General features: G+C 42.3%; 1 protein-coding gene and 1 non-coding gene across 4 annotated transcripts in view; one reads left to right on the top strand and one right to left on the bottom strand.

Moving 5' to 3' along the window:
- The first annotated feature begins 3,785 nt into the window (after positions 1–3,785).
- MARF1 (meiosis regulator and mRNA stability factor 1) overlaps positions 3,786–23,421 on the top strand; it is a 40,660-nt gene continuing 21,024 nt past the window's right edge. For 2 of the 3 annotated variants that reach the window (XM_029221606.1, XM_029221604.1), the window contains exons 1-13: positions 3,786–3,910; positions 7,586–7,787; positions 9,937–10,620; positions 11,376–11,550; positions 12,626–12,852; positions 13,926–14,043; positions 14,602–14,774; positions 16,287–16,712; positions 16,907–17,064; positions 17,153–17,311; positions 18,891–19,083; positions 19,799–19,977; positions 21,454–21,534. In XM_029221606.1, the coding sequence (XP_029077439.1) occupies positions 7,644–7,787; positions 9,937–10,620; positions 11,376–11,550; positions 12,626–12,852; positions 13,926–14,043; positions 14,602–14,774; positions 16,287–16,712; positions 16,907–17,064; positions 17,153–17,311; positions 18,891–19,083; positions 19,799–19,977; positions 21,454–21,534 (2,717 nt within the window). In that variant the 5' untranslated portion in view covers positions 3,786–3,910; positions 7,586–7,643. The remainder of the gene's footprint in view (positions 3,911–7,585; positions 7,788–9,936; positions 10,621–11,375; positions 11,551–12,625; positions 12,853–13,925; positions 14,044–14,601; positions 14,775–16,286; positions 16,713–16,906; positions 17,065–17,152; positions 17,312–18,890; positions 19,084–19,798; positions 19,978–21,453; positions 21,535–23,421) is intronic. The other variant, XM_029221605.1, reaches the window with a different exon arrangement.
- On the bottom strand, positions 7,369–7,495 carry LOC114895077. Its single transcript, XR_003793389.1, has one exon. It is a non-coding gene; the product is annotated as a small nucleolar RNA SNORA25 (small nucleolar RNA).

Raw genomic sequence — 23,421 nt, 5'->3', positions numbered from 1 at the left:
GCGCCCGCGCCCGCGCCCGCGGCCGGCGCCGCCCATTGGCTGCCGCGCCACGGGACCGCGTCTGCCTCGGCCAATCAGCGCCGAGCAGCGCCTTTTGGAAACTTTTTTCCCAGGGCCCGGGCGCGGCGTGGCCACGCGGCGGCCCTGGGCGGGCTGGCGGGAGGGGCCCTGGGAGGCTTCCGCTGCTGGGCAGGGTTCTGGCCCGCCTTGGCGGCTAAAGGGTGCTCCCTGGACATCGGGGGGACGGGCTGGGATTTGCGGGCCACGCACTTCAAGAAAATATGACTCCCTCCCCTTGACACCGGTTGCATTTTCCTGTTCTTGGCTTTTCCCCAAAGCAGATAGAAGGACAAAGATCTAGGTCCAGTGAGGATAAGCAATGCCCCAGGTCCTCCCCACAACTTTACAACCAATATAAAATTTTCTTTTTTTTTTAAGACCTTTTGATGTGGACCATTTTTAACATCTTTATTGAATTTGTTATAATATTGCTTCTATGTTATGTTCGGTTTTTTGGCTGGGAGGCATGTGGGAATCTTAGCTCCCCCACCAGGGATGGAACCCCAACCCAGAACCCACACGCTCCCTGCATTGGAAGGCAAAGTCTTAACCACTGGACTGCCAGGGAAGTCCCACAACCAATATAACAATTTTCACATCATTATCTTCTTCTTCAAAGGCAGCAAAACTCCTTTACAGGAGTTTGTTTTCGAGGCTGGCTTTGAATCCTTGCTCTGTCCCTTAGTAGCTGTGTGATCTTGGGCAAGTTATTCTCTCTGTGACTTACTTTCCTCATCTATAAAATGGGGTTATGCAGAGACGAAATGAGTCAACTTGGCATTTGCAAAACGTTTAGGACAGTGCCTAAGCACATAGTTAAGTACAATCTATGTAGTGATCATGATTTTTCAATTGGTTATCTAGGTCAGGCATAATGCTAACTTCTTGATGTTCACCAACGAATATTTATTGAACACTCACTTATATCAAAATAAATGTCAGACAAGACACCTGTCCTCAAAGGGCTTATAGTACTAAAAGGACACTAAATCAGCAAACAGAAACAGTGAAATAATGTCAGATGCTAATAAGTGCTATGACTAAAGCAAGGTCATATGATAGAAAGGGGCTGGGGAGGCGTCCCTGCAGATAGAATGTCAGGGAAAGCCACTCTACCAGGTGACAATGGAGCTGAGACCCAGATGATGAGAACCACAGGAAAGCACTTTTATGGTCCTCATTTTAAAGCTGAGAAAAGGGTACAGGAAGTTAAATGCATTGCCCAAGGTTTCACAATTAATAAACAACAAATCAGACTTCAAAGCTGGGTCTGTTTGACTCCTACACTGGTGTTCTTCAGCACAATGCTACAGGCAGAGATCTTAGCTGCTTTGAGGCCTCCAACCAGTCATAGAATCCCTCCTGCATCCCTGCCATGGTTAAGAATGACCTTTAATTCTACTTCGACTCCTTGCTACTTCCTGAAAGAAGCTCAGAGATGCAAAAGGGAACTACCACTTACATCAACGGGGTTAAGTATCAAAGTGTCTTTTAGGAAACTTCCATCCTGGCCCCAAATGCTAATAAATCATTTGCACCCCCTTGACACTTTCCAGAGCCTCACCATTCTGTGAGGTTTCTGGGCAGAGAATAATCACCCCAGTTTAAAGATAAACTGAACCACAAGTTGATGAGCTATCAGTACTGACTACATGACATTAAATCATTTAAACCAGTTGATTTTCAATTTCCTTCATTTTTCCATTAAAAATAAAAGGGAGAAGATATTGAAATGATTATCATTAAACTCCTCTTCAGGAATAGGTGTTTAGGTAAATGGGTTTGTTATTGGATAAAACCTTAAAAATATGAAAGGGAAATTTTGGTATACTTTAAAACTTTTTTCTCTCTATTCAATTTGTTTTCCTTGTAGCTTTCAGATATTAATGAGCAGAAAGTTGGGTTTCTCTTGCTTAAATTCTACCATCATAATTTATTATTTCAAAACACTAAACTTTTCATTAGCCTTCCATTATGATTGATAACATTTTTATTTACTGCATTTACTTATTGACACCAGGCACAGCTCTGGACTTGAAAGAATGCCAAGCAATGTCAAACAAAATGTGTCTGATCTTTATTTTATGGCTACAACCTTTTTTAAAAAGCAATTTTAAAATCCACAATTATTTTGTTTCCTTTTTATATTTTTAGTTAGTACTGTCTGTGTTCAGAGATACTCAACTAGAATGAAAAGGAGAGAAAAAAATCTCTAAAGAGAAGCATATTTTTTGGTACTGTGAAAAAAACAAAACGCTAGAAACAGGGTTGTTTTTCATCTGTTCTAATTCCCACTTGGAGAATACTACCACACACAGACACAATGAAGATTTACTCAGCAGTAATAAACACCTAAGCAGGCAGATGATGTGTGGACTTGTCATCTGCCTTCTGGAAATGGAATACAAGCACAAAGGGTTTTTCAGCTATGTGTTTGATCTTGCCCTCCACAATACCTGTCTACAAGGACGTCTACAGGGATGTATCAGCTTCCCCTGAAATCTCCCCCACTTAATGTGGATTGCCTCATGAAGTTGCCTCACAGTACAGACTTCAGGGGGAAAAAAGTTCTCTTTTGGCAATTTTTACTTGCTGATCCTTATGCAAAGTTAACCTGTTTCTTAGCAAACTTCAGAAATAATCTTTTACGTAGCATTCGGCTATTGCATCGTAAACTGTCTAGATTTAAAATATATATGCTTTGTTTTTCTCCCAATTTGCAACAGGAAATAGTGAGCAGCTGGTAGTTTCAGAAATGTCCGTTGTGCCTACTTAAAAACAATTTTTTAAAAATTTCAAATATAAGTAAAGAATCTGAAGCAAAAAAACCCAGAACAAAAACCCCAAAAAACCAAAAAACCCCAAACATGGCAAATCTAGTCACCAAAAACACAAGCTGTTATTGGCTTCACATGGCTTTTGCAACTATAAAGTCTCCTTTTTGCTCACCTAAGTGGGCACTGGAAAAGTTGTATTCATTTGCAACGAGCTTTGGACCAGGACTTAAAAAAATCACGTTTTCTTACTTAAGTCACGAGGACCTCTTAATTTTTGGTGACAAAATCCAGCCTAGTCTTGGCACAGGCTTTCTTTTTGCCAGCTGGATCACAACTTCTCGAGGCGCCCTGCCGGCCCGAAGGACCTCGCGGGCAGCCCAGTTGGCAGTTATTTTTTTCTCCACTCGCCGCTAGGTTGCACTACATGAAGGATGCTGTAGCAAATATGCGTCATTTAATTAAAAAAAAAAAAAAGTAGGGTCATCACGTGACAAGAGTAAGAGAGAAAAAAAGCCAAAACGATCAGGTTTTTCATCAAAATCCCTTTTAAGTCGCCTTCCCTCAAAAGCCCGAAAGAGCTGAACGGTGACAAATCCCGGTTGGCAGATTTTTTCCCCGGGTTCCACCTCACAAGCACCCTAAATCTCCGCTTTCAGGTTCCTTCCCACGTCACAACGACAAGCCAGCGGCAAGGCTTTCTTAAACTGTTGGTTTTCGCCAAAAAAGCCGGGGTAGGCCCCCGGGAAGGTCCCTATTTAGGGGTTTATCGGGAGGGGACTGAGCCTGACGAGGCTGCAGGGCCGCGAGGCCCCGCCCCCCCCCGGGGTTCCCAGCACGCCCCGCGCGGGGAGGACGCGGCGGCGGGGGAGGGGCGGAGGAAGGGGCGGAGGCAGGGAGGAGAGAAGGGCGTCGGTTTTGCGACAGGGGCGGTGCGGTGCGGAAGCGGAAGTGGAGGGTGCGCTTGGCGGCGGCGGCGGGAGCTGCGGAGTCGGGAATCAAAACAAAGGGCCTGGGGGGGGTGGGGGGAAGGCGGTGGGGCCGGAATGTGAGCGGAGGTGGAGCCGGCGGCTGAGGTGAGTTTGCTGGCAGCGCTGGGAAGTAGTCCCCGACGCGTCCAGTGCTCTGGGGCCACCAGGCTGGAGAGGGGGAGAGCGTCCCCTCCTTTTGCCTGTTGCCGGCGGGGGTGGGGGAGGTTGGCTGGTATGAGGGGAAGGAATGGGACCCACCGGGCAAGCCCCCGCTACAGGTTCGAGTTGTCTCCCTTTCGGGTCAATTCACGACTGTCATTGCAGCGCCTCTGCTGCCCTTTGGGGGTGTTTGGCTCCCTGCCCACACTTGTCTCCTTTCTCCCTTTGGGGCCCTCCAGGTGTGGAGAGCAACCCTTCTTGTTGGAAGTTTAAGAGAGGAAGAGAACAGCTGGTGTTTTTGCAACCCTCCCGCCCCCCAGCGTTTTGCACCCTCCTCGGTCTATCAGCACTCCCTAGGGTGTAGCCTCTGGCTTGACTGAGCGTTGAGTTGTCTTAGGACTTGAACCACTCCCAATAATTGTACTGCGACACTGTGATACACCTTTTAGAGTTTCCCTGGCACCTTTCTGTTATTACCTAGAGCTTTCAAGTTACATCTTTTGTACTTTCTAACATCTCTGAGCGTAAATATTCTGTTTTGCATACAGGGAAACTGAAACCTAAATGGGCTTCTGAGGCATTTATTGAACTTTGCATTCATTCAGCAGTTGTTGGTGGGTGCCAGACACTGTGCTAGGTGCAGGAGATACAATAATGAATAAGAAAACATCCATATGTACTACCATGGAGTTTATATTTACGTGGGGGAGACAGATAATAAAAAAGCAAGCAACTAAGATAATTTTAGGAAGAAGAACTGTGAAAAACAACAGAAATACCCAGGAATGGGATGTGGTGATGTGGGGTGTTGAGGACTAGATTGGGTGTTGAGAGAAGGCCACTGCTAAATTTTCTACTTTGTCTCATTTAATACAAACAACAACCTATGAATGTGCTACTATTATCATCAGGCCCATTTTACAGATGGGATCTGAGGTTCAGAGAGGTTGCGCATTGTCCAAAGCTGCACAGATAGGAAGCGGCAGATTTGGGGATTGATAGAAGGACAGTCTGATGTCACAGTCTGGGCTCTCAACCACTATCTGAATTGCTCAAAGACTGAGAGATAATGGCAGAAGTGAGACTTCCACTCAAATCAAACAGAACTTGCTTTGACTACCTGAATTACATCATGTCATTCCCAGGAATATTTAGGAAAATTTCCGGGTGCAGGCCACTAACAAGCTAATACGTTTATACTTTCTGTTGCTTGTGTTGAGCGATACCAGAGGTACCTTGGTGTGATAGAAAGAGGTGGACAAGCCTGGTTCTTTTCCCTTTCTATTGTGTGATCTTGGTCAAGTTACATAATTTCATTTAACTTCTGTTTCTCCTCTGTAAAAATGTGGCTAATTTCTCCCTTGTCTTTCTCACAGATTTACTGTGGGAAAAAAGATGACATAAATGGATCGCAGTGTCTGGTTGTTTCCTTCATTGTATGCCTTGTGCCAAGCACAGGCTTACTACATAGTAGATACTAAGTAAATATTTGCTGAATGAGGAAATAAATAATGTTAAACAAAAAAGCTTTGTAAACTGTATTTTACTTGACACCTTAGCTCACTTTCAGGATTGGCCTTGAAGGGGCTTGAGAGAGCATGTTGAAGTTGTGTATGTCGTGAACATCACAAATTCTTAGGCTCTAGAGAGAAGATAGGGTATATGAGGTCTGTATTTAATAGGAAGAACAAGTACCATAATTTACTATCATTGTGGCAGTTAACTCCATCTCTGTCTCCAGATTAGCTCCAGTTTTTGTAGGTAAATAGCTGCTTTATTCATTCCCTCATTCAACAAATATTTCCTTAGTATATACTATGTAGGAGCCCCGTGCTTGGCACAAGCCATACAGCGGTGAAGACAAACAGATGGTGGCATTTTTTATCTGATTTTTTTCCCCCATAGTAATGCTTTGAGGTGGGCAGGGGAGAAATTAGGCACACTTGACTGAGGAAGAAACTGAAACTTAATAAAGTTTTGTAGCTTCTACATAAGGGCCAAATAGTAAATATTTTTGGCTCTGTAGGTATATGATCTACAGTCTCTGTTGCAAATAATTAACTCTGCAGTTGTAGTGCAAACATAGCCATAGGACTTCAGTAAGCTTGGCTGTGTCTCAAATACAACTAGTCGTAGACACCGAAATCTGAATTTCATGTAGCTTTGTCACAAAATATTGTTTTGATTTCTCCCAAGATTTAAAAAATGTGAAACACATTCTTAGTTCGCAGGCCATTTAAATACAAGCAGTGGGCCGGTTTTGGCTATAGTTTTAGGCAGTAGTTTGCCTACCCCTGCTTTTTGTGATTGGTTTTCCTATATCTTAGACATAGTGCTTATATAGTCATCTCTCCCCTCACTGGACTATGTAGATGTTAAAATCTCTTGAAAAGAGCATCTTATCAGGGAGATAGCTAAAAGAAATTCTTCTCTATATGCCCAGAAATTTCTGAAAGATAAATTAATAACCTTAAAATGGCCATTGTCGGTAAGAGTAGGAGGTGGTTGGGGCATGGTGGCGAGGGCTTGGAAATGAGACTTCCTTGTCCTTACCACTGGCAGGCCGCCTCTGTGCCCAATGGCTACTACTGATTGGATCTGCTTTTATCGTATCATTTAAGACTTGTAGAGTGTTGTTGCTCTGGAGTAGATAAGAGCACATCTGGGACTTGAGATTTCTGTTAGATTTTTGGTGGTATAGCAGATTCCACTTTCATAACAAGTAAACTAAGAGGTTGGTTCGACTTGTTTTGTAGCCGAATCAAATTCAAAGTCCACAGAGGTCACTTAATTTGGACCTTCAATACTCATATCAAAGACACAGTGGGATAGGTTGCTCTGAAATCAATTTCACGATCTTACATAATTGGGAATGAGGACATGTGGTTGTTCTTTTACTCAAATTATATGCTGTCTTCTGTTAACTTTATGAATCTCCCAAGTAGAGTGTTTACTGAGGGATAGTCGAGAAGAATTAAGAAATATTATATAGAAAACATCTGCTGTGGGCTGGAGGAGCTTGGCTCCAGCCAAGTGAAGAGGAGAGGTTTCTCTCCCGGTTATGCAGGTGTCCAAGATGTGGCTACTTCTCTCAAGCATGGCTGAAAAGAAATAGGGCTCGTCCAGAGTTCATTTTTGTTTGAAGACCTATGAAACGTAAGGAATGGAAGATGATAGACTTTTTAAAAAATCAGGTTGATGTAGTTAGGGTTCAAGCATAAATAGTCAACCAAGTTTACCAATTTTAGTAAGCTGTAATATGTTTTGATAGCTATTCTACTTGTGTTCCTTAAGATCTGACTTGTTGGGAGCCATTGCACCATAATTTTTTTTTCTTAACTTGGAAGACATTTACATTTATTTTTACTTTCCCACATCACTAATCCTGGATATGAGTGGCTAAATCTTGTATCTCCATCAGGAAAACATAGCACCACTGAGTGGCTGTTACATCCTATGGAAAACTCAGTCTTTGATCACAGCATTAAGAGTTCCTGGATTTGGTCCCATCAGCCCTCTTTGCAATGACCTATACACCATAAATATAGTTGTAGTCTCAGATTTCAGTAATAAAATTTGTACTTATGCGAATAAATAATATTTAAATCTCATTCTTAACAGGGTGGAAGAATGAAAGAAAAGAAAGATGAAAGAATGTTGAACCACTTTGTATGGCTGTATGATGGAAGGAAACGGAACTGAGAACTCCTGCAGTAGAACACTTGGATGGCTTCAACAAGATAATGATGCTAAGCCATGGCTTTGGAAATTCTCTAATTGCTTTTCTCGTCCTGAGCAAACGTTGCCACTTAGTCCCCAAACGGTAACTATGTGCAAGACTAAGGACATAGCAAATTCTTAATGCAAATAGATGAGAGATCCATTTGGTCTGGGGCAGTCTCTCTCCCTGGAGTCTGTGCTAAATTTTCTCTTGCATCCTGCTTATATTACTCCTTGTAGCACATTATTGTAATTCCTGACTCAATGAAGGCACAATTTTTTAACTCCTGTACTTACACACTAAGCAACAATAGATGCTTTAAATATTTGATGTTAAAATTTTGGAAAGATTTGTTTCTCATTAACGTCACAGATTCCAAAGACAAAATCCACATTGTAGAGTAAGACCGGAGGAAAGTACAAAATAGATATTGTTTTACGGTAGCCTTCTGAGTTTTGTGTCTTAAAATCAAGGTAAGATTGATAGGATTTGTTGATAGTCTTTTTCTGTTCAAGATTTCTCTTGAATATTTAAATATGTCTAGAACTTTTTCTTTTGTCTTTTCGTAGTGATTTTGACGTTTTCTGATTTTATTTCCTTCATCGTTATCACTTTTTTTTTTTGCTATTGTACTTGGGATTTAAACGAGACTTTACTATGAATTTATATAAGGGTATTGATAATGACTTAAAAAAAAATCTATTCCCTGTCTTCTCCAGTTTTTCATTATATAGTTACCTTTGTCGCATGGCATCAGTAATTGGAGTTATTTCAGAAGTATTTTACCTCAGGGACAGTTTGCACTGAGGGCTGGCAGCTCAAGCAGGGTCCTGGGGTGGCAGATCTAGCCCTAACAGAGTCACAGGACACGGAATTGCACTGTCACATTTACAGATCCAGAATCTCGATTTTGTCAGTGGTACCCAGAATTGAGTACGTTCAGGAAGACCAACTCACAGTAACCCTGCCCATAAGAGCCAGATCTATATAAATCATAATGCCAGTGAGTTAATTTCCAGCCTGAATTGTAATTACCAAGAGGGCAGAACACACTGCTTGTTGGCTGGTGAGACCATTGCTATTACCTCCCTTTTAGGAAAAGTAACTGAAAATCCAAATTTCTCCCGTATTAGTATACCCTCCCATAGCAGAAGGACTGAAATCATAGCAGTCAGATGGACCTTTCTATGCTCTAAAGGATGAGCATGTCTCAATCACTATATCAGGGCATCCCCTTCATCTTAATAGTGCCTGCACTCAGCCAATAAATGTTGTTGATTTGTTGGATCCCCTTTCAGTGGCCAGGTACTCTGCTGAGTGCTTTATGTTTACTATTTAATTTTATCCTTCTAACAAATGTAGTAGGTACATTCTGTTGTTCCCAGTTGAAGGATGGTAAAATTGAAGCATAAAGAGGTTAGGTTAAGTCACTTACCCAAGGTCATAAAACTATTTAGTATCACATTCAAACCCAGGTCTCTGACACCAATGCAATGCTATAACCTTTATAAGCATACCAGCCTCCTGTGTCTATGTTACAGGCATATGACAAACTATTTCTCTTTTATCTTTTTCCCAGATAGTTTTCTAATTACTCTAATTCTTTCCACTGGTTACAAAATAATTGTTGGCATTATGGCTTTAGGTCATGATACCCCAGGGTTTGCTAAATGTCATCAGCAACAACACGTTTAAGACCTATTCATGGATGGGCCACTTGGGCAGATGGCTGATCTCATCCATAGTGCTTGATACCTTCTCCCCTGGAGGACCTTACTAAAACCGCCTAGCTCTGACTGCACAAACTATTAAGTATTTTCCTCAAGGCGCTTTGCTTGTAAGCCATCTTTAGTGAATACTATTATGACTGTGTTGTTTTTCATACCACCTATTTTGTCTTCAGAAGACACTGAGAGGCAAGGGGAAGTTATCAAAGGGAAGACACTGAGACATGGTTGGTTAATCAGGCTTGTTGAATATGTAAACAGACCCCCTCCCCAAGTCTCTTAAAATTCAGGAAGGATACAGTTGTAATTTTAGTTGTCTGTTTCAATGTTCACCTCCTGCTGAAGAATGCTCCTGGTTTTAGCTGCCATTCCATTTTTGTGGTTGTGATTTTGTGTGGTTATGACGGAGTGATGTATATAGGTTTGAACACTGTTTCCATTTTTTAATGCAATCAGATGTGAGTAACCCCAAGTCACTAGCTAGCCTCATAAAATTAATTTGTGTTCTGGTTTTCTTTTCTCAGAAAGATTACATGGAGAACAAGAAAGTTGCTGTGGAATTAAAGGATGTACCATCTCCCCTTCATGCTGGCTCTAAACTTTTTCCAGCAGTCCCACTTCCAGATATCCATTCTCTTCAGCAACCTAAAATACAGCTTTCAACTGTCCCCAAAGTAAGCTGCTGTGCCCATTGCCCTAATGACCCCTCCACTTCGCCAATGCGTTTTGGTGGTGGCGGTGGCGGAGGGACTGGTAGCTTGATTCCCCCGGGCGCACTGTTAGACTCGCAAAGCACCAGGACAGTCACGTGTCAGGTGGGGTCAGGGTTTGCTTTCCAGTCTGCATCTTCACTCCAGAGTGCCTCAGCTAGGAACAGTTTGGCCAGCGTTGCAAGTGACTTTCCCAGCATGTGTCTAGAAAGTAATCTCTCTCCCTGCAAACACCTGCCCTGTTGTGGAAAGCTCCATTTCCAGTCATGTCATGGTAATGTGCACAAGCTGCATCAGTTTCCAGCTCTCCAGGGCTGCACCTCCTCCGCTGGCTATTTCCCCTGTTCTGATTTCACAAGTGGGGCTCCCGGGCACTTGGAAGAGCACATTTCACAGTCGGAGCTAACGCCTCACTTATGCACCAACTCTTTGCACCTAAATGTGGTACCTCCGGTTTGTTTAAAGGGCTCACTTTACTGCGAAGACTGCCTCAACAAGGTTTGTATCTTTTTATTTGTTATGTTGGGTGCAGCTAAGGTTTGAGGAATGACTTTTTAAAAATACTAATGGATATATCTTGAAAAAAATCTTTCTTGTGAGTGGGGTCAAAGACTCTTTCGTGATGTGGCTTTCTCCCCATCAGCATAACTCCTTCTGGTCCTGAAAGAAAGCAAAGGGTAAAATGGGAGGGACCATTCAAAAAAGTACAGAGTAATTATTTAGTTTATGCTCTTAGAGTCTCCTGTAATAAATCTACTTCTTACGTGTGAACCTAGCTTGGCAAAGCCTCGTGTTCTGTTCAGTCTTTAAAGGCTAGAGCACAATTGTGATGTCTTATAGCTAACACTCACTTGATACATGGACCCATTCTTGTAAAACTGCATGTTGTCCCTTTGTAATAATTTGGGGAACTTGAAACTTGGTCTCAGTCACACCCAGTGTTCAGGTAAAGACGTACTTCCTTTTATGTAAAGTGTGTCTGAGGGTCTCCACCGTAGCAGACACATGGCCCAGAATGTAAAGGTCTGATCATGTGAATATCTTCCCTGATCATTTCAAGTCACTTTGGAAGTGAGTTTATGCATTGGTAGCTGATAGTTCTGGGAAAGGTGATTTGAAAATACGTTTTATCAGAGGTTAGCAGGTGGAAAGGAGAAACACTTAGAATGTGTTTTCAGTTGTTATGTGTAACTCTAGGTTCTGAAATAATGTATCTGAAACCTCCTCCTCTTTTTAAAAAAATTTTAAAACAGCCGGCAAGAAATAGTATAATTGATGCTGCTAAAGTCTGGCCAAATATACCACCTCCAAATACTCAAACTGCACCTGTTACTATTCCTCTGTGTAATGGCTGTGGAACCAAAGGAACAGGGAAGGAGACCACGTTGTTATTGGCGACCAGTCTAGGCAAAGCTGCTTCGAAATTTGGTAAATGACAGTATGGTGTAAAATGTGCATATTAGTTTTCAATACCTGATACTAACACTGCATTTAATCACCTTTAAAAAGATTCCTTGTGGTTCTAAAGCTACTGTGTGTGAGTCTCCATTTCCATCTCTTGGTAAAGATCTTTTTATCCTTATAGACCAATAGGTCAGTTGCCATTAATGTTGGGCTGATGCTATTTGAGACCAGAAGCTGTGTATAGAAAAATGAGGAGTATATTAGGAGAAATAAGTGCTGGAAGGGACTTGGTGTCAACTTAGGTTCATAATCACACTTGTTGGTTGTATGCTCCCTAGACGTACTTAGTATTTAGAAAGATTTAGCAATGGCTGATGAAAAACAGTATTTGAAAACCTAAGATCATTTCCCCAAAAAGTAATTGATATATTTTATCTTTAAAAAACATTTTTTAAAAACTTGAATCAGATATGAATGCAGTGTTAAAAATCATTTAAAATCAAGGACAAGGGAATTCCCTGGCGGTCCAGTGGTTAGGACTCCGAGCTTCTACTGCAGTGGGCACGGGTTGGATCCCTGGGTAGGGAACTAAGATCCAGCAAGCCCTGCGACGCAACGAGAAACAAACAAACAAACAAATGTGCTTTAAAAATAAAATAAAGGATGATAACAACTTCACGGTCCATCTCCTCTTCATTGTTCTCCCACACTGAGTCGGTAGACAAGTGTGGGTGGAGCATGAAGGTCAGGTCTCAGAGCTGCTGCATCCATTCACCTATGTGTTAGTGTTCAGAGGAGCATAACTGGTCAGTGTGAGAACGCCTCATGCTTTGTGATGGATTTATTGTGGGCTTAAAGTGACTTGATCTTTAGATTTGTTCTCTCCTGAAAAATGGGAATAATCACTTAGAGATACTATGGCAACTTGGGGTTGTTTGTCTTATTAGACCAGCCATTGAGGTTGGTATCCTTAAATTTAACATCAGTCAATAATTTCATTTTCCTGCCCCTAAGAATGAGAGGTAGCTACCTGTTATTTTTATTTGAATGTCTTACCTCTTTTTTACCATTGTAATTGAAAATGTTAACATTTCTTAAGGGTCACCAGAAGTTGCGCTAGCCGGACAGGTGCTAGAAAACTTACCCCCCATTGGAGTTTTTTGGGATATTGAAAATTGCTCAGTCCCCTCTGGCCGCTCAGCTACTGCAGTTGTACAAAGAATTCGTGAGAAGTTTTTTAAAGGCCACAGAGAAGCAGAATTCATTTGTGTGTGTGACATCAGTAAAGAAAACAAAGAAGTTATTCAAGAACTGAATAATTGCCAGGTAAAAAAAAAAAAAGAATTTTTATCTATTTTGGTAGAAGAATAAGCATGTGTGATTTTTTTTTAAGAATTCTAATTGAAAATTTGTTTAATAATATGCATTTGTGCTAAGTTTATAAATAAAGGAAAATAGCAAAAGATTATCTCTTAATTAGGTACTAGAAATCATTTAATCATGTCTGATCTTTCAACAAGGCTGCTTATATGTGACTAGTGCTTTCCTAGTATAGTGGTTACATATGTATCATTTCCTTTGATTTTCATAACTGCTTTGTGAACAAGGCTCATAGGATTTATTATTTGGAATTTACAAATGAAAGGGCCCAAGAGGTGAAGCAACTTTTTTAAGATCATATGGCCGTAAGTGGATGAGCTTAGATTTAAATCCAGATTGTCTGACCCCAAAGTCTGTTCTCTTCAGCTGGAACCAGAATCAAGTTCTTTTGACTTTCAGACAAGTAATTCCATTGATATGCCATATTCCTGCCTAAAATTATATAGTTCTGTTCCTTGTGAAAACTAATAAATCCTATTTTGTATTGTGTGTAGTTGAGGCACCTCTCAAACCTTTCCTTCCTTTGGAGACTTTAATATGAGCCTGATAGTTTTAACAGGAATAAACACATTTTAGCTCCCTTAGGGGCAGATGCCTCTCTTCTTCCACCACCTGATGGTGGAAGCCATAGACGACGAATAGAAATGACATCAAATACAGCCCCAAATCGTACCTTAATTATATATCATACCTCTGCCACCCACAAAATTGTTGGCAAAAGATACTAGAGAGAGCTAGTTTACTTCACATTTCACTTTCTTTTCTTTATTTTCTGAAAGGGGGATGGATGAAGCAGAAAAGCAGAAGATTAGAGATGAAACTAGGGATAAGGATCCAGTTAATTCGTCTGGAGAACTGAAGTTGAAATTATTGAGATTTGACTGTAATTTTTTTCCGTTCCTAAGTGGCAGTAATAATAAAAGTTTCCTCAAGAACTGTCTATTAAGAGGCGGGCAGAATGTGTAGTGATTTTCTAACCTCAGCTCTTTCTCATTTGTCCTTATTATAAATTAATGCAGGTAACCGTTGCCCACATCAATGCTACTGCAAAGAACGCTGCTGACGACAAGCTCCGCCAGAGCCTCCGAAGGTTTGCAAATACTCACACTGCTCCTGCCACTGTGGTTCTTGTGTCAAGTAAGTGTAGAAACATCTGCTAATTTCAGCTAAACTCACTGTGTGTGAATTATCATAGAAACCAAAATATGTTAAAGTAAAATGTGCCCCCAGAGACACTGAAATACATAGGACATTTTATGCTTATCTTTGAAAACTGTTTAGAAAAAAAATGGGTCTACGTGGATTTCTGTATTTTTCTCCTTGGAACTTGATTAAGGATTCTTGCAGGGCCAAGTTTATTAAAGAAAATGTAATTTTTTTAATCCTGGGGGCCCCGTATTGCTAATTTTAAAAATCTAAGATGAAGTTGGGGCTCCTCAGAGTATTAACATTTGCTCCTTTTTACTACTGGAAGTAACGTGTCTTGGGGTTCAGTATAAGTATATGTAAAATTGTCTTACCATGTTAATCCTTCTGATATGAAATGCGTTCCTGTTCTAGAAAGGGGTGGGGGTGGCAACTTAGAATACAATCCTGCCATTCCTTCCTTCTCAGTAGATGTCATTAGAGTTACCTCTCTCTGTCAGGTGTTTCTAATGTTTGGGGATGGGGGTTGGGCTGTACCTTGTCTTTCAGCTGATGTCAATTTCGCATTGGAACTTAGTGACCTGAGACACAGGCATGGTTTCCACATAATTTTGGTCCATAAAAACCAGGCCTCAGAAGCACTGCTGCATCATGCTAATGAGCTGATCAGATTTGAAGAATTCATTTCCGACCTGCCCCCCAGGTTACCAGTAAAAATGCCAGTAAGTGGGTTTGTGTTCTTTCTGCCATATTCTAGTTGAGATTACAGAGGCTCAAGACAGCCCTTCATAAGGGGTCTCCAAGCCCAGGTGAGGCTGTTCTTTGTAGTAGGCTGGCCAGATTTTGAAACAGGCCTAGAAACTTTCTTCTCTTACAGATATTCAGAGAATTGATATGTATGCATTTTGCTTTTATTATTTTCACAATGTCATAGGGAACTGACTTTCAGATTTACCTTACTGACAACCACTTGCCAGTGTCTACAAAGCTAGCAATGTTTTGTGCCAGGGGGATGGAAGTAATGGAATGAGAGTTATTACTCTTTGTGCTTCCAGGTTTTAAGGGTAAAGAATATGATGATGGTTTGCACATACTGGTGTGGTTGGAGTCAAATAAGCAGTGATAGTACAGTTGTGGCACTTAATCCTGAAGCTCCAGCAGGCCTCTGAGCCTGTTTTCTATGGTTGTGGTCCCTGGCATGCATGGGCACAATGAGGAGTAGTGGTCGCTACACCTGTAGCCTGGTAAGCCACTTGACAGGAGAAAGTGCACATGTTTCCAGCAGGCTGAGCATTTCTCATAGTCTTGTTTAGGATAAGAATGTTTACTGCAACACTGAGCTTGTGTTTAAGCTGTCTGGAGACTATATGTGCAACTTTTAAACAGTAATAACAGAGAGGAGCTATAGTGTGGATGGTCCAGAAGGGTGGGCAATCCCATTCATGAAATGCAGTTTTAACGTATTTTAATAACTTTAGGATTACAGAAGCACTTTAGGAATGATCTCACCCAAACTCCTCATTTTAGAGAGGAGGAAGTCAGCACTTAGAAAAAGTAAGCAAGCCGCTGGAGGTCCCACAGTGTGATGGCAGCAGAACCGAGACTGCCCCCCCGCCCCGCCCCCAGATTCAGGCATTTGCATTGCTGGCCCCACTGCATTGCCTGATACTCAACAAGATCAGAGCCTGGCCGGAGATTAAACACATGCTAAGGATAATCCGCAGTTGGGGATACCAGAGTCTGGCCCAAGGAGTAACATACATAGGCCCTACTTCAGGCTTTGGAGCTGCTCTGCTGATTCACTTTTGTTGTTCTTCATTATGTTTTTAGTCTTTTGGCTATAGCTACATTTCCTCTATTTCGCTTGTGTTTGGCACTCACTTTTTTAATCCGGAAGGCCTTTAAGTCGATTGTAGTATTTTAGGTGAGAGATTGCCCACTGTAGAGATCCTTATTCCTTATGATTTACAAAAAAATAAAAAGACCGATTATTCAGTACATTCGATCTTGCCACATATTTTTTTCTCATTCGCCAGAGTGATAATTTTAGATACATTTCTCTTCTTCCATGTTTTTCAGTCTAAGTAAGTTTACCCTCTCCCGTGGAAATCTCTGTTATCTCCCCTTCAAGGTCGCTAGCTAAAGTTTGGAGATCACTCACTGTTCTTCTTGTTTATAATGGAATGTGTGCCCTCGAGTCAACCCACTGTAACACTTTTCCTCTGTATCAACAGTGCCAGACTCTACTCTATGTTTATAACCTACCAGCAAATAAAGATGGCAAGAGCATCAGCAACAGGCTCAGACGCCTGTCCGATAATTGTGGCGGGAAAGTGCTAAATATCACAGGCTGCAGCGCAGTCCTCCGCTTCATAAACCGAGATAGTGCAGAACGGGCTCTGAAGCGAATGGAAAATGAAGATGTCTTTGGTAATAGGATCATCGTGTCATTTACTCCAAAAAGTGGAGAACTCTGTGAAACAAAGAGTTCACATGCAACTGCTGATAAAGCGAAGTCTCCCAAAAAACTTAAGAATCCAAAATTGTGCCTCATCAAAGATACAAGTGAACCATCTTCCAGTGCCAAAGCCGCACCTGGAAAAGGGTCGCAGGCAAATTCTGGATCTGCTACCAAAAATACCAATGTTAAAAGTTTACAGGTAATTGTGATACCTCTTGCTTTCTGAAGTTTATGGTAGGTTTGCTTTCTTGGTCTCTGTTTTATATGCTCACTTGCTTTTGGTGTGTCCTTTTCTACATTTTCGAGGATACTCAAAGTCAGGTGTTTTCTGTGCAAGGTCTGACACATCCTGGGGGCTTAACTGTTAAACTCCCTTGCTCTGTCTGTTTTAAGGAGCTATGCCGCATGGAGTCGAAGACTGGCACTCGAAGCAGTGAGCCCCAGCAAGGCCACCTGAGGCCGGTGGCACCGCCTCACAGAAATTCAAGTGCTGCAGCGCCCACACCTAAAACGTCGGGGGTGGCAGAATCTGTTTACAAAACCAATCCGAAGTAGGTTCCGTTATTCTCTCTTGTAGCTGCTTGTCATGATGTGAAGGAAAATAAGTGACCTCTTCCCTGCAATGTTTCCCTTCACTAGAAAAGAGAACCTCTGCACCCGCAGTGTTACCAGTTCTCCTGTAGAGAAAAAAGATAAAGAGGAGACTCTGTTCCAAGTGAGTTACCCGTCTGCTTTTAGCAAGTTGATTGCATCCAGGCAAGTGGGTCCTCTGCTCACGCCTCAGTCTTGGTCTTCTCGGTGAGTGGTTCTTGATCCAAGGAGTGGTTGTGTGCAGTAGAAGGGGTTATGAAATAGTTTGTTTAACAGAATTCAAGCAATACACAAGTGCATATTTAAAAGAGAAATCTTCCACCCCTCCTCCACCAGTCCCCTTTTCCACTGGTAACGATAGCTAACATTTGGGGGCAGTGATTCTTGCTGTTTCTCCCTCCTCCACGTGGGAGTCTTGGTAAGCAGAGGTCAGAGAGAGAAACCTGTCCTGGAGTCCTTGGGCAATGATGGGAGGCACATTATGTTCTTACCATGTCCTCATGGCTTCATCATGGGCCTCATGCTGAGGAAGAGGCCCAAACAGACACGCATTGGTTATTCTTATTCGTGGGGTAATTACAGGAAGCTGTTTGAGGAACGAGGGTCTCTGTAAACAACCTTAACACCGACCTTATTTAAGCTTTCTAAACTCACTCCAAGTAATTCTGGAACCTTGGAAAACAGAAGGAGCTCATGCATCCCATGAGCTCCTTCTAGCATTGTATTTGCTCTTCTGAGTTGGTGAAGACTCACTATAGAACATGACTTTGGACCTGTCAAATGACATGTACAAACTCACGTAAAAGATTTCCTTACGTGGAGAAGGGCCACAATATATGAGCAAGAATATCTGGCTTGGGATTTCCCTGGTGGTCAGGTGGTTAAGATTTGTGCTTCCACTGCAGGGGGCGTGGGTTCAGTCCCTGGTCAGGGAACTAAGATCCCACATGCTGTGTGGCACGGCCAAAAAATAAATAAAATATCTTTATATTTAAAAAATATATTGGGAATTCCCTGGCGGTCCAGTGCTTAGGACTCCATGCTTTCATTGCCGAGGACCCGGGTTTGATCCCTGGTCGGGGAACTAACATCTCATAAGCCACGTGGCGCAGCCAAAAAAATATATATATATATACACACACACACACACACACACACACATATAGACATACACACACATAAAGAATATCTGGCTTTTTCAGAGCCAGGGGGAGATAAATGATTTACATTGATATCGCAAGCTAATTTCCTAAGAATAAATGCTCAGTGTCCTAAGAATAAATGCACATAGTGGAAAATTAATTCATTAGGCCTGCCTGTAATTTCTGCCGTTAGCTTTAAATAATCCAATAAAAGGATATTGAGTATTTTTTTGTGTGTGTGGTATGTGGGCCTCTCACTGTTGTGGCCTTTCCCATCGCGGAGCACAGGCTCTGGACGCGCAGGCTCAGCGGCCATGGCTCACGGGCCCAGCCACTCCACGGCATGTGGGATCTTCCCAGACCGGGGCATGAACCCGTGTCCCCTGCATCAGCAGGCGGACTCTCAACCACTGCGCCACCAGGGAAGCCCGATATTGAGTAATTTATTTGCTGTTAATAAGGTAGTCAACAGGTTGTATTTTTGACAATGAGTCTAAATCAGTGCGTGTTTAAGATAAAAAAAAATTTGAAAACCAAATTATATTGCGGCAAGCTGTTTTTATATAGCTTCAAACAAAATCTAAATGGCATAAACTGAATAAATAGAATAACAGTTTTTAAAAATAACCTATGTATGTTTTAAGCAGGAGTATGTCTCCAAACCTCTTAAACAGAGCATCCCCGCTTGCTTTCAACGCTGCAAATTCGAGCGTTGGTGCCGACTGCCCAGACCCATTTGCAAATGGTGCTGATATCCAGATCAGCAACCTAGACTACAGATTGTCCCGGAAGGAGCTGCAGCAGCTCATGCAGGAAGCGTTTTCTAGACACGGCAAGGTAACCTTTTCACTCTTGTTCTTGCCTTTGTTTTACCCCTTGCTGGCATTCAAGTTGAGTGCACTTAACTCAGCACACGTAACTACAGGCAGGGTGTAAGTGTCACTCAACGAGTTTGAACACCTTCCTTTTTCCTCTAGCCTGCTCATGGTGGTGCTGTGTATTCTGTTTTTAGGATACAGCCCAAGAGAGCAAGAAGCCTGGCATAGAAGCACTTGTGGTCATGGGCAGGGATTTAAGTGGCTTTTCGGGAAATAAAACACTGATGGGTTTTAGTTAGCTCTGGCTGCTAAAATATGGAAATAGGGTTCTAAAATGATATTGGCTGTTTTTGTTAATGTCTTACGGTATCTGATTCAGTTTTTAGGTGCAATTTGCTAAAAATGCACCTTTTACTGAAACTTAAGATGGCTATGCCCCAGGTTTTGGCAGGGTCTGGAGAAGACGTAAAAGACTCCTTGCATGTGCTGGCCCCAAGCCTGCCTTGGAGAGCATTGTGTGCCAGAGCACAAGGCAGGCTAGGCTGATGTCACATCCCTGAAGGTCACCCATCCTAGCTCACTTAGGTTCTGGTCAGCGGAAGTGCACAGTTCAGACAGGTTCCCTCACGGCAGCACTGAAGCCCACAAACCAGTTGCCTAGTGAGTCACCTTCAGTTTTAAGAGGACAGGGTTCTGGGTAGATCAGCATTCTGTTTTCCTTTTTACTGCTGCAGGTGAAGAATGTTGAGCTCAGCCCCCACACAGATTATCAGCTCAAAGCTGTTGTTCAGATGGAAAACTTACAAGAAGCAATCAGTGCGGTGAATAGCCTCCACAGATACAAGATTGGCAGCAAGAAGATCCTGGTCTCACTTGCCACGGGAGCTGCTAATAAATCACTTTCTTTACTGAGGTAAAGAACAAACAAGCCGTTTATTTCAGGAAATAACATTTTGGCCCAGAAACAATTTTAGAAATAATAAAAATAGATTTTATCCCATTCCCAACCCTCTTGTGATGATCACATATGCAATAAATGCTTTTTCTCCCTTGATAGAGTTAGAAATAAGGTAGAAGTTAGAAATAAGCTAGCTAGAATAGTTTACCCTTGTTCAAGTCATTAATCAAAGATGAAGTACAGCTTAAACTTGGCAGGCACTTAGGAGTAAAATAATATGCCACATATGTAGAACAGGTTCTAAAAATAGTAGGCCTCTACAGTAAAAGTTTATAAGCCTAGAAAGTCTGAAATATTACCTTCCAGTCTTAGTAGAAGGTGGATTTGTCTATAACAGGTAGATCTACAAAGCTGTAAGCTCTCAACTTGCAGATATATCTTTAATGTCACACAGACACCCAGCCCCGTAAGTCTGCATTACGACTAGACTAATCTTAGGAATCTAGTGATGGTTTTATTCATAATATGCTTTTGACACACAGCACCCTGTAAGTTTAAGGTGTACAGACAGTATAATGATTTGTGCACCAGGAACTAACATACTGTTTATAGGTCAATTATACTTCAAAAAACAAGCCAACAAACTCATAGAAAAAGAGATCAGATTTGTGGTTACTAGAGGTGGGGTATGGGGGAAGGAGGAATTGGATGAAGGCAGTCAAGAGGTACAAACTTCCAGTTATAAGATAACTAAGCACTAGGGGAGTGATGTACAACATGATTAATACAGTGACCACTGCTGTGTGTTACGTATGAAAGTTGTTAAGAGAGTAAATCCTAAGAGTTTTCATCACAAGGAAAATAATTCTTTTATTTTGTATCTATATGAGATGATGGATGTTCACTTATTGTGATGATCATTTCATAACATACGCAAGTCAAACTTCACCGTCATTTTAAGTTATTTTTTAATTTCCTAGAATAAAGATAATACTCATTAAATATAATTTAAAAATTTCAGAAACATAAAAGAAGCAGGAGACAAAAAAATCATCCATAATCCTATGGCTTAAAGCCAGTCACTCTTAACCAGTGTATTCAGTTGTGTATCTTCAACTGTGGGGATTCCTCGCTAATCTGTCTGATAGAACTGCGCTGTGGCAGGAGACAGTCAAGCTCTTGTGCCCTTTGCTCTGAATTAATAAAGTGTCTCAGTGAGTAGTCAGTGTCTTTCTGATACACAGGTGTGCAAAGCCCTATGCTTGAGTCTGATAAAAATCCCAGTATATGTGACTAAATATTGTTTAATTGCCTTGTTCCTGAAGTCCGTTCTTTAAGGTTTTCTGGAAGATCAACTCTGAGATATAAATGGGTATGTTTATTTTGCATACACATTATGGTAATCAATTTTATGAACTCTTTTTTTAAAATACAACTTGGAACGGAGAGGAAGTCGTCTGTTCTCTAATGGACTAAACTTTTTTCTTGCAGTGCAGAAACGATGTCCATTCTTCAGGATGCTCCTGCCTGTTGTCTGCCTCTTTTTAAATTTACAGATATCTATGAAAAAAAGTAAGTAGGGGTTACTTTTTTCATTGATCCAGCCAGTACTGATGGGTGACTTCCATGCATAAAACTGGTAGCAACTCTTAAGGAACTAGCAGAGGAAATAAGACCAAGATAGTGGTGTTCAGATTGAAATTCCAGTTTTAACACACATTTGAAGAACATCTTTCATTTTTAGCAAATTTAGACCTCAGTCCCCAAAGCTGTACTTTCATCTTTCCCACTTGGCTGATGAGTTTTGTTATTCATTGCGTGGACATTTTCAAGCACCTTCTAGACTGTAAGCTCCAGGACAGCAGGCACTGTGTCTCACCTAGCACCATGTCTTCAATGCCCAGTGCTCAGTAGACGCTCAGCAAGTACTAGTGGAACGAAAGGCTCTGTGGAGGGTGCAGAGCTGGAAAGACAGCCCTTGTCTTTGGGGCTGTTATGTCTGGAAGGGAAAAGACACTTGCCATATATTGTATAGAACAAAGAAAACTATCATTACAAAGGAGGAGTGGGAAGGAGAAAAGGCCTTGAGGTTACAGAGGGTGGAAGGAACCAGGAGCTTGGCCATTATCCCGTGGATAGTGGGAGCCACTGAAGTATCGGAGGAAGGAGGGGAGGGGAGAGGTGTGGTGGTGGGAAGACTTCAGGCAGTGGTGGTGTCTGAGCTGGAGTGAATGGGGAAGGGAGGGAGACATGGGGGAGTGTGTGCCCCAGTCCCGGCTCTGAGTAGACGCTGTCGGAACAGAGGGAACTAGACACCACAGAAGTTTCAGATGTCAGTGAAATTGGACTTAGTAACTAGTTTTATGTAGCAGGCAAGGTAAAAAGTAGAGGTCAGTTTGATTCTGAGTTTTTTGCCCTAGGTGACTGGGAGGAAGTTTGTATGGTTAAACTGGAAATAGGGAAGAAATAAAGAAAGCTTGTTTAGGAGTTACAGTGCGTTTTTTTTTTAATTCATTAATTTTGGCTGTGTTGGGTCTTCGTTGCTGTGCGAGGGCTTTCTCTAGTTGCAGTGAGCGGGGCTACTCTTCATTGCGGTGCACGGGCTTCTCATTGAGGTGACTGCCCTTGTTGCAGAGCATGGGCTCTAGGTGCACGGGCTTCAGTAGTTGTGGCATGTGGGCTCTAGAGCACAGGCTTAGTAGTTGTGGCGCACGGCCTTAGTTGCTTCATGGCATGTGGGATCTTCCTGGACCAGGGCTCGAACCCATGTCCCCTGCATTGGCAGGTGGATTCTTAACCACTGTGCCACCAGGGATGTCCAGGAGTTACAATGAGGTTTTTTTTTTTTTTTTTTTTTTTGCCGTACGTGGGCCTCTCACTGTTGTGGCCTCTCCCGTTGCGGAGCACAGGCTCCAGATGTGCAGGCTCAGCGGCCATGGCTCACGGGCCCAGCCGCTCCGCGGCATGTGGGATCTTCCTGGACTGGGGCACGAACCCGTGTCCCCTGCATCGGCAGGCGGACTCTCAACCACTGTGCCACCAGGGAAGCCCTACAATGAGTTTTTGAGCTTGGCTTTGGGCATATGAGTTTTAGGGGGCTATTGGAATATCTGGGCAGACAGTTCAGGTGGTCTTCTGCACATTTGGAGTCCCTCAGGAAAGAAGTCACCTCTGAAGATACGGCAGTTATTTGCCTAAAGATGATCTTGAAAGACCTGGGAGCAGATGAACTTAGAGGAGAGGGAGAACTAGAGAAAGGGCAGAACTGGGTGGAATGCAACCAGGGACAGGAAGCTGGTGAGAACCCAGAGGCCAGAGTGTTATCAGGAGGGTGGGGATGGCCTGAGAACATGGTGTGAGGTTTGGGGTGGAGGAGGAGGAGGCCACTGGTGACTTGAGAGCCAACTCGGAAGAGTCCTGTGGAGACAATCCTGGAGGGAAGGGGATGGCAGACTGGAT

This window comes from Monodon monoceros, unplaced genomic scaffold (genome assembly GCF_005190385.1).
Source record: "Monodon monoceros isolate NGI ecotype Baffin Bay Population unplaced genomic scaffold, NGI_Narwhal_1 Super_Scaffold_13, whole genome shotgun sequence".
Taxonomy (NCBI): domain Eukaryota; kingdom Metazoa; phylum Chordata; class Mammalia; order Artiodactyla; family Monodontidae; genus Monodon; species Monodon monoceros.
The sequence above is the reverse complement of the archived record's forward strand: the minus strand, read 5'-3'. Positions and strand labels throughout refer to the sequence as shown.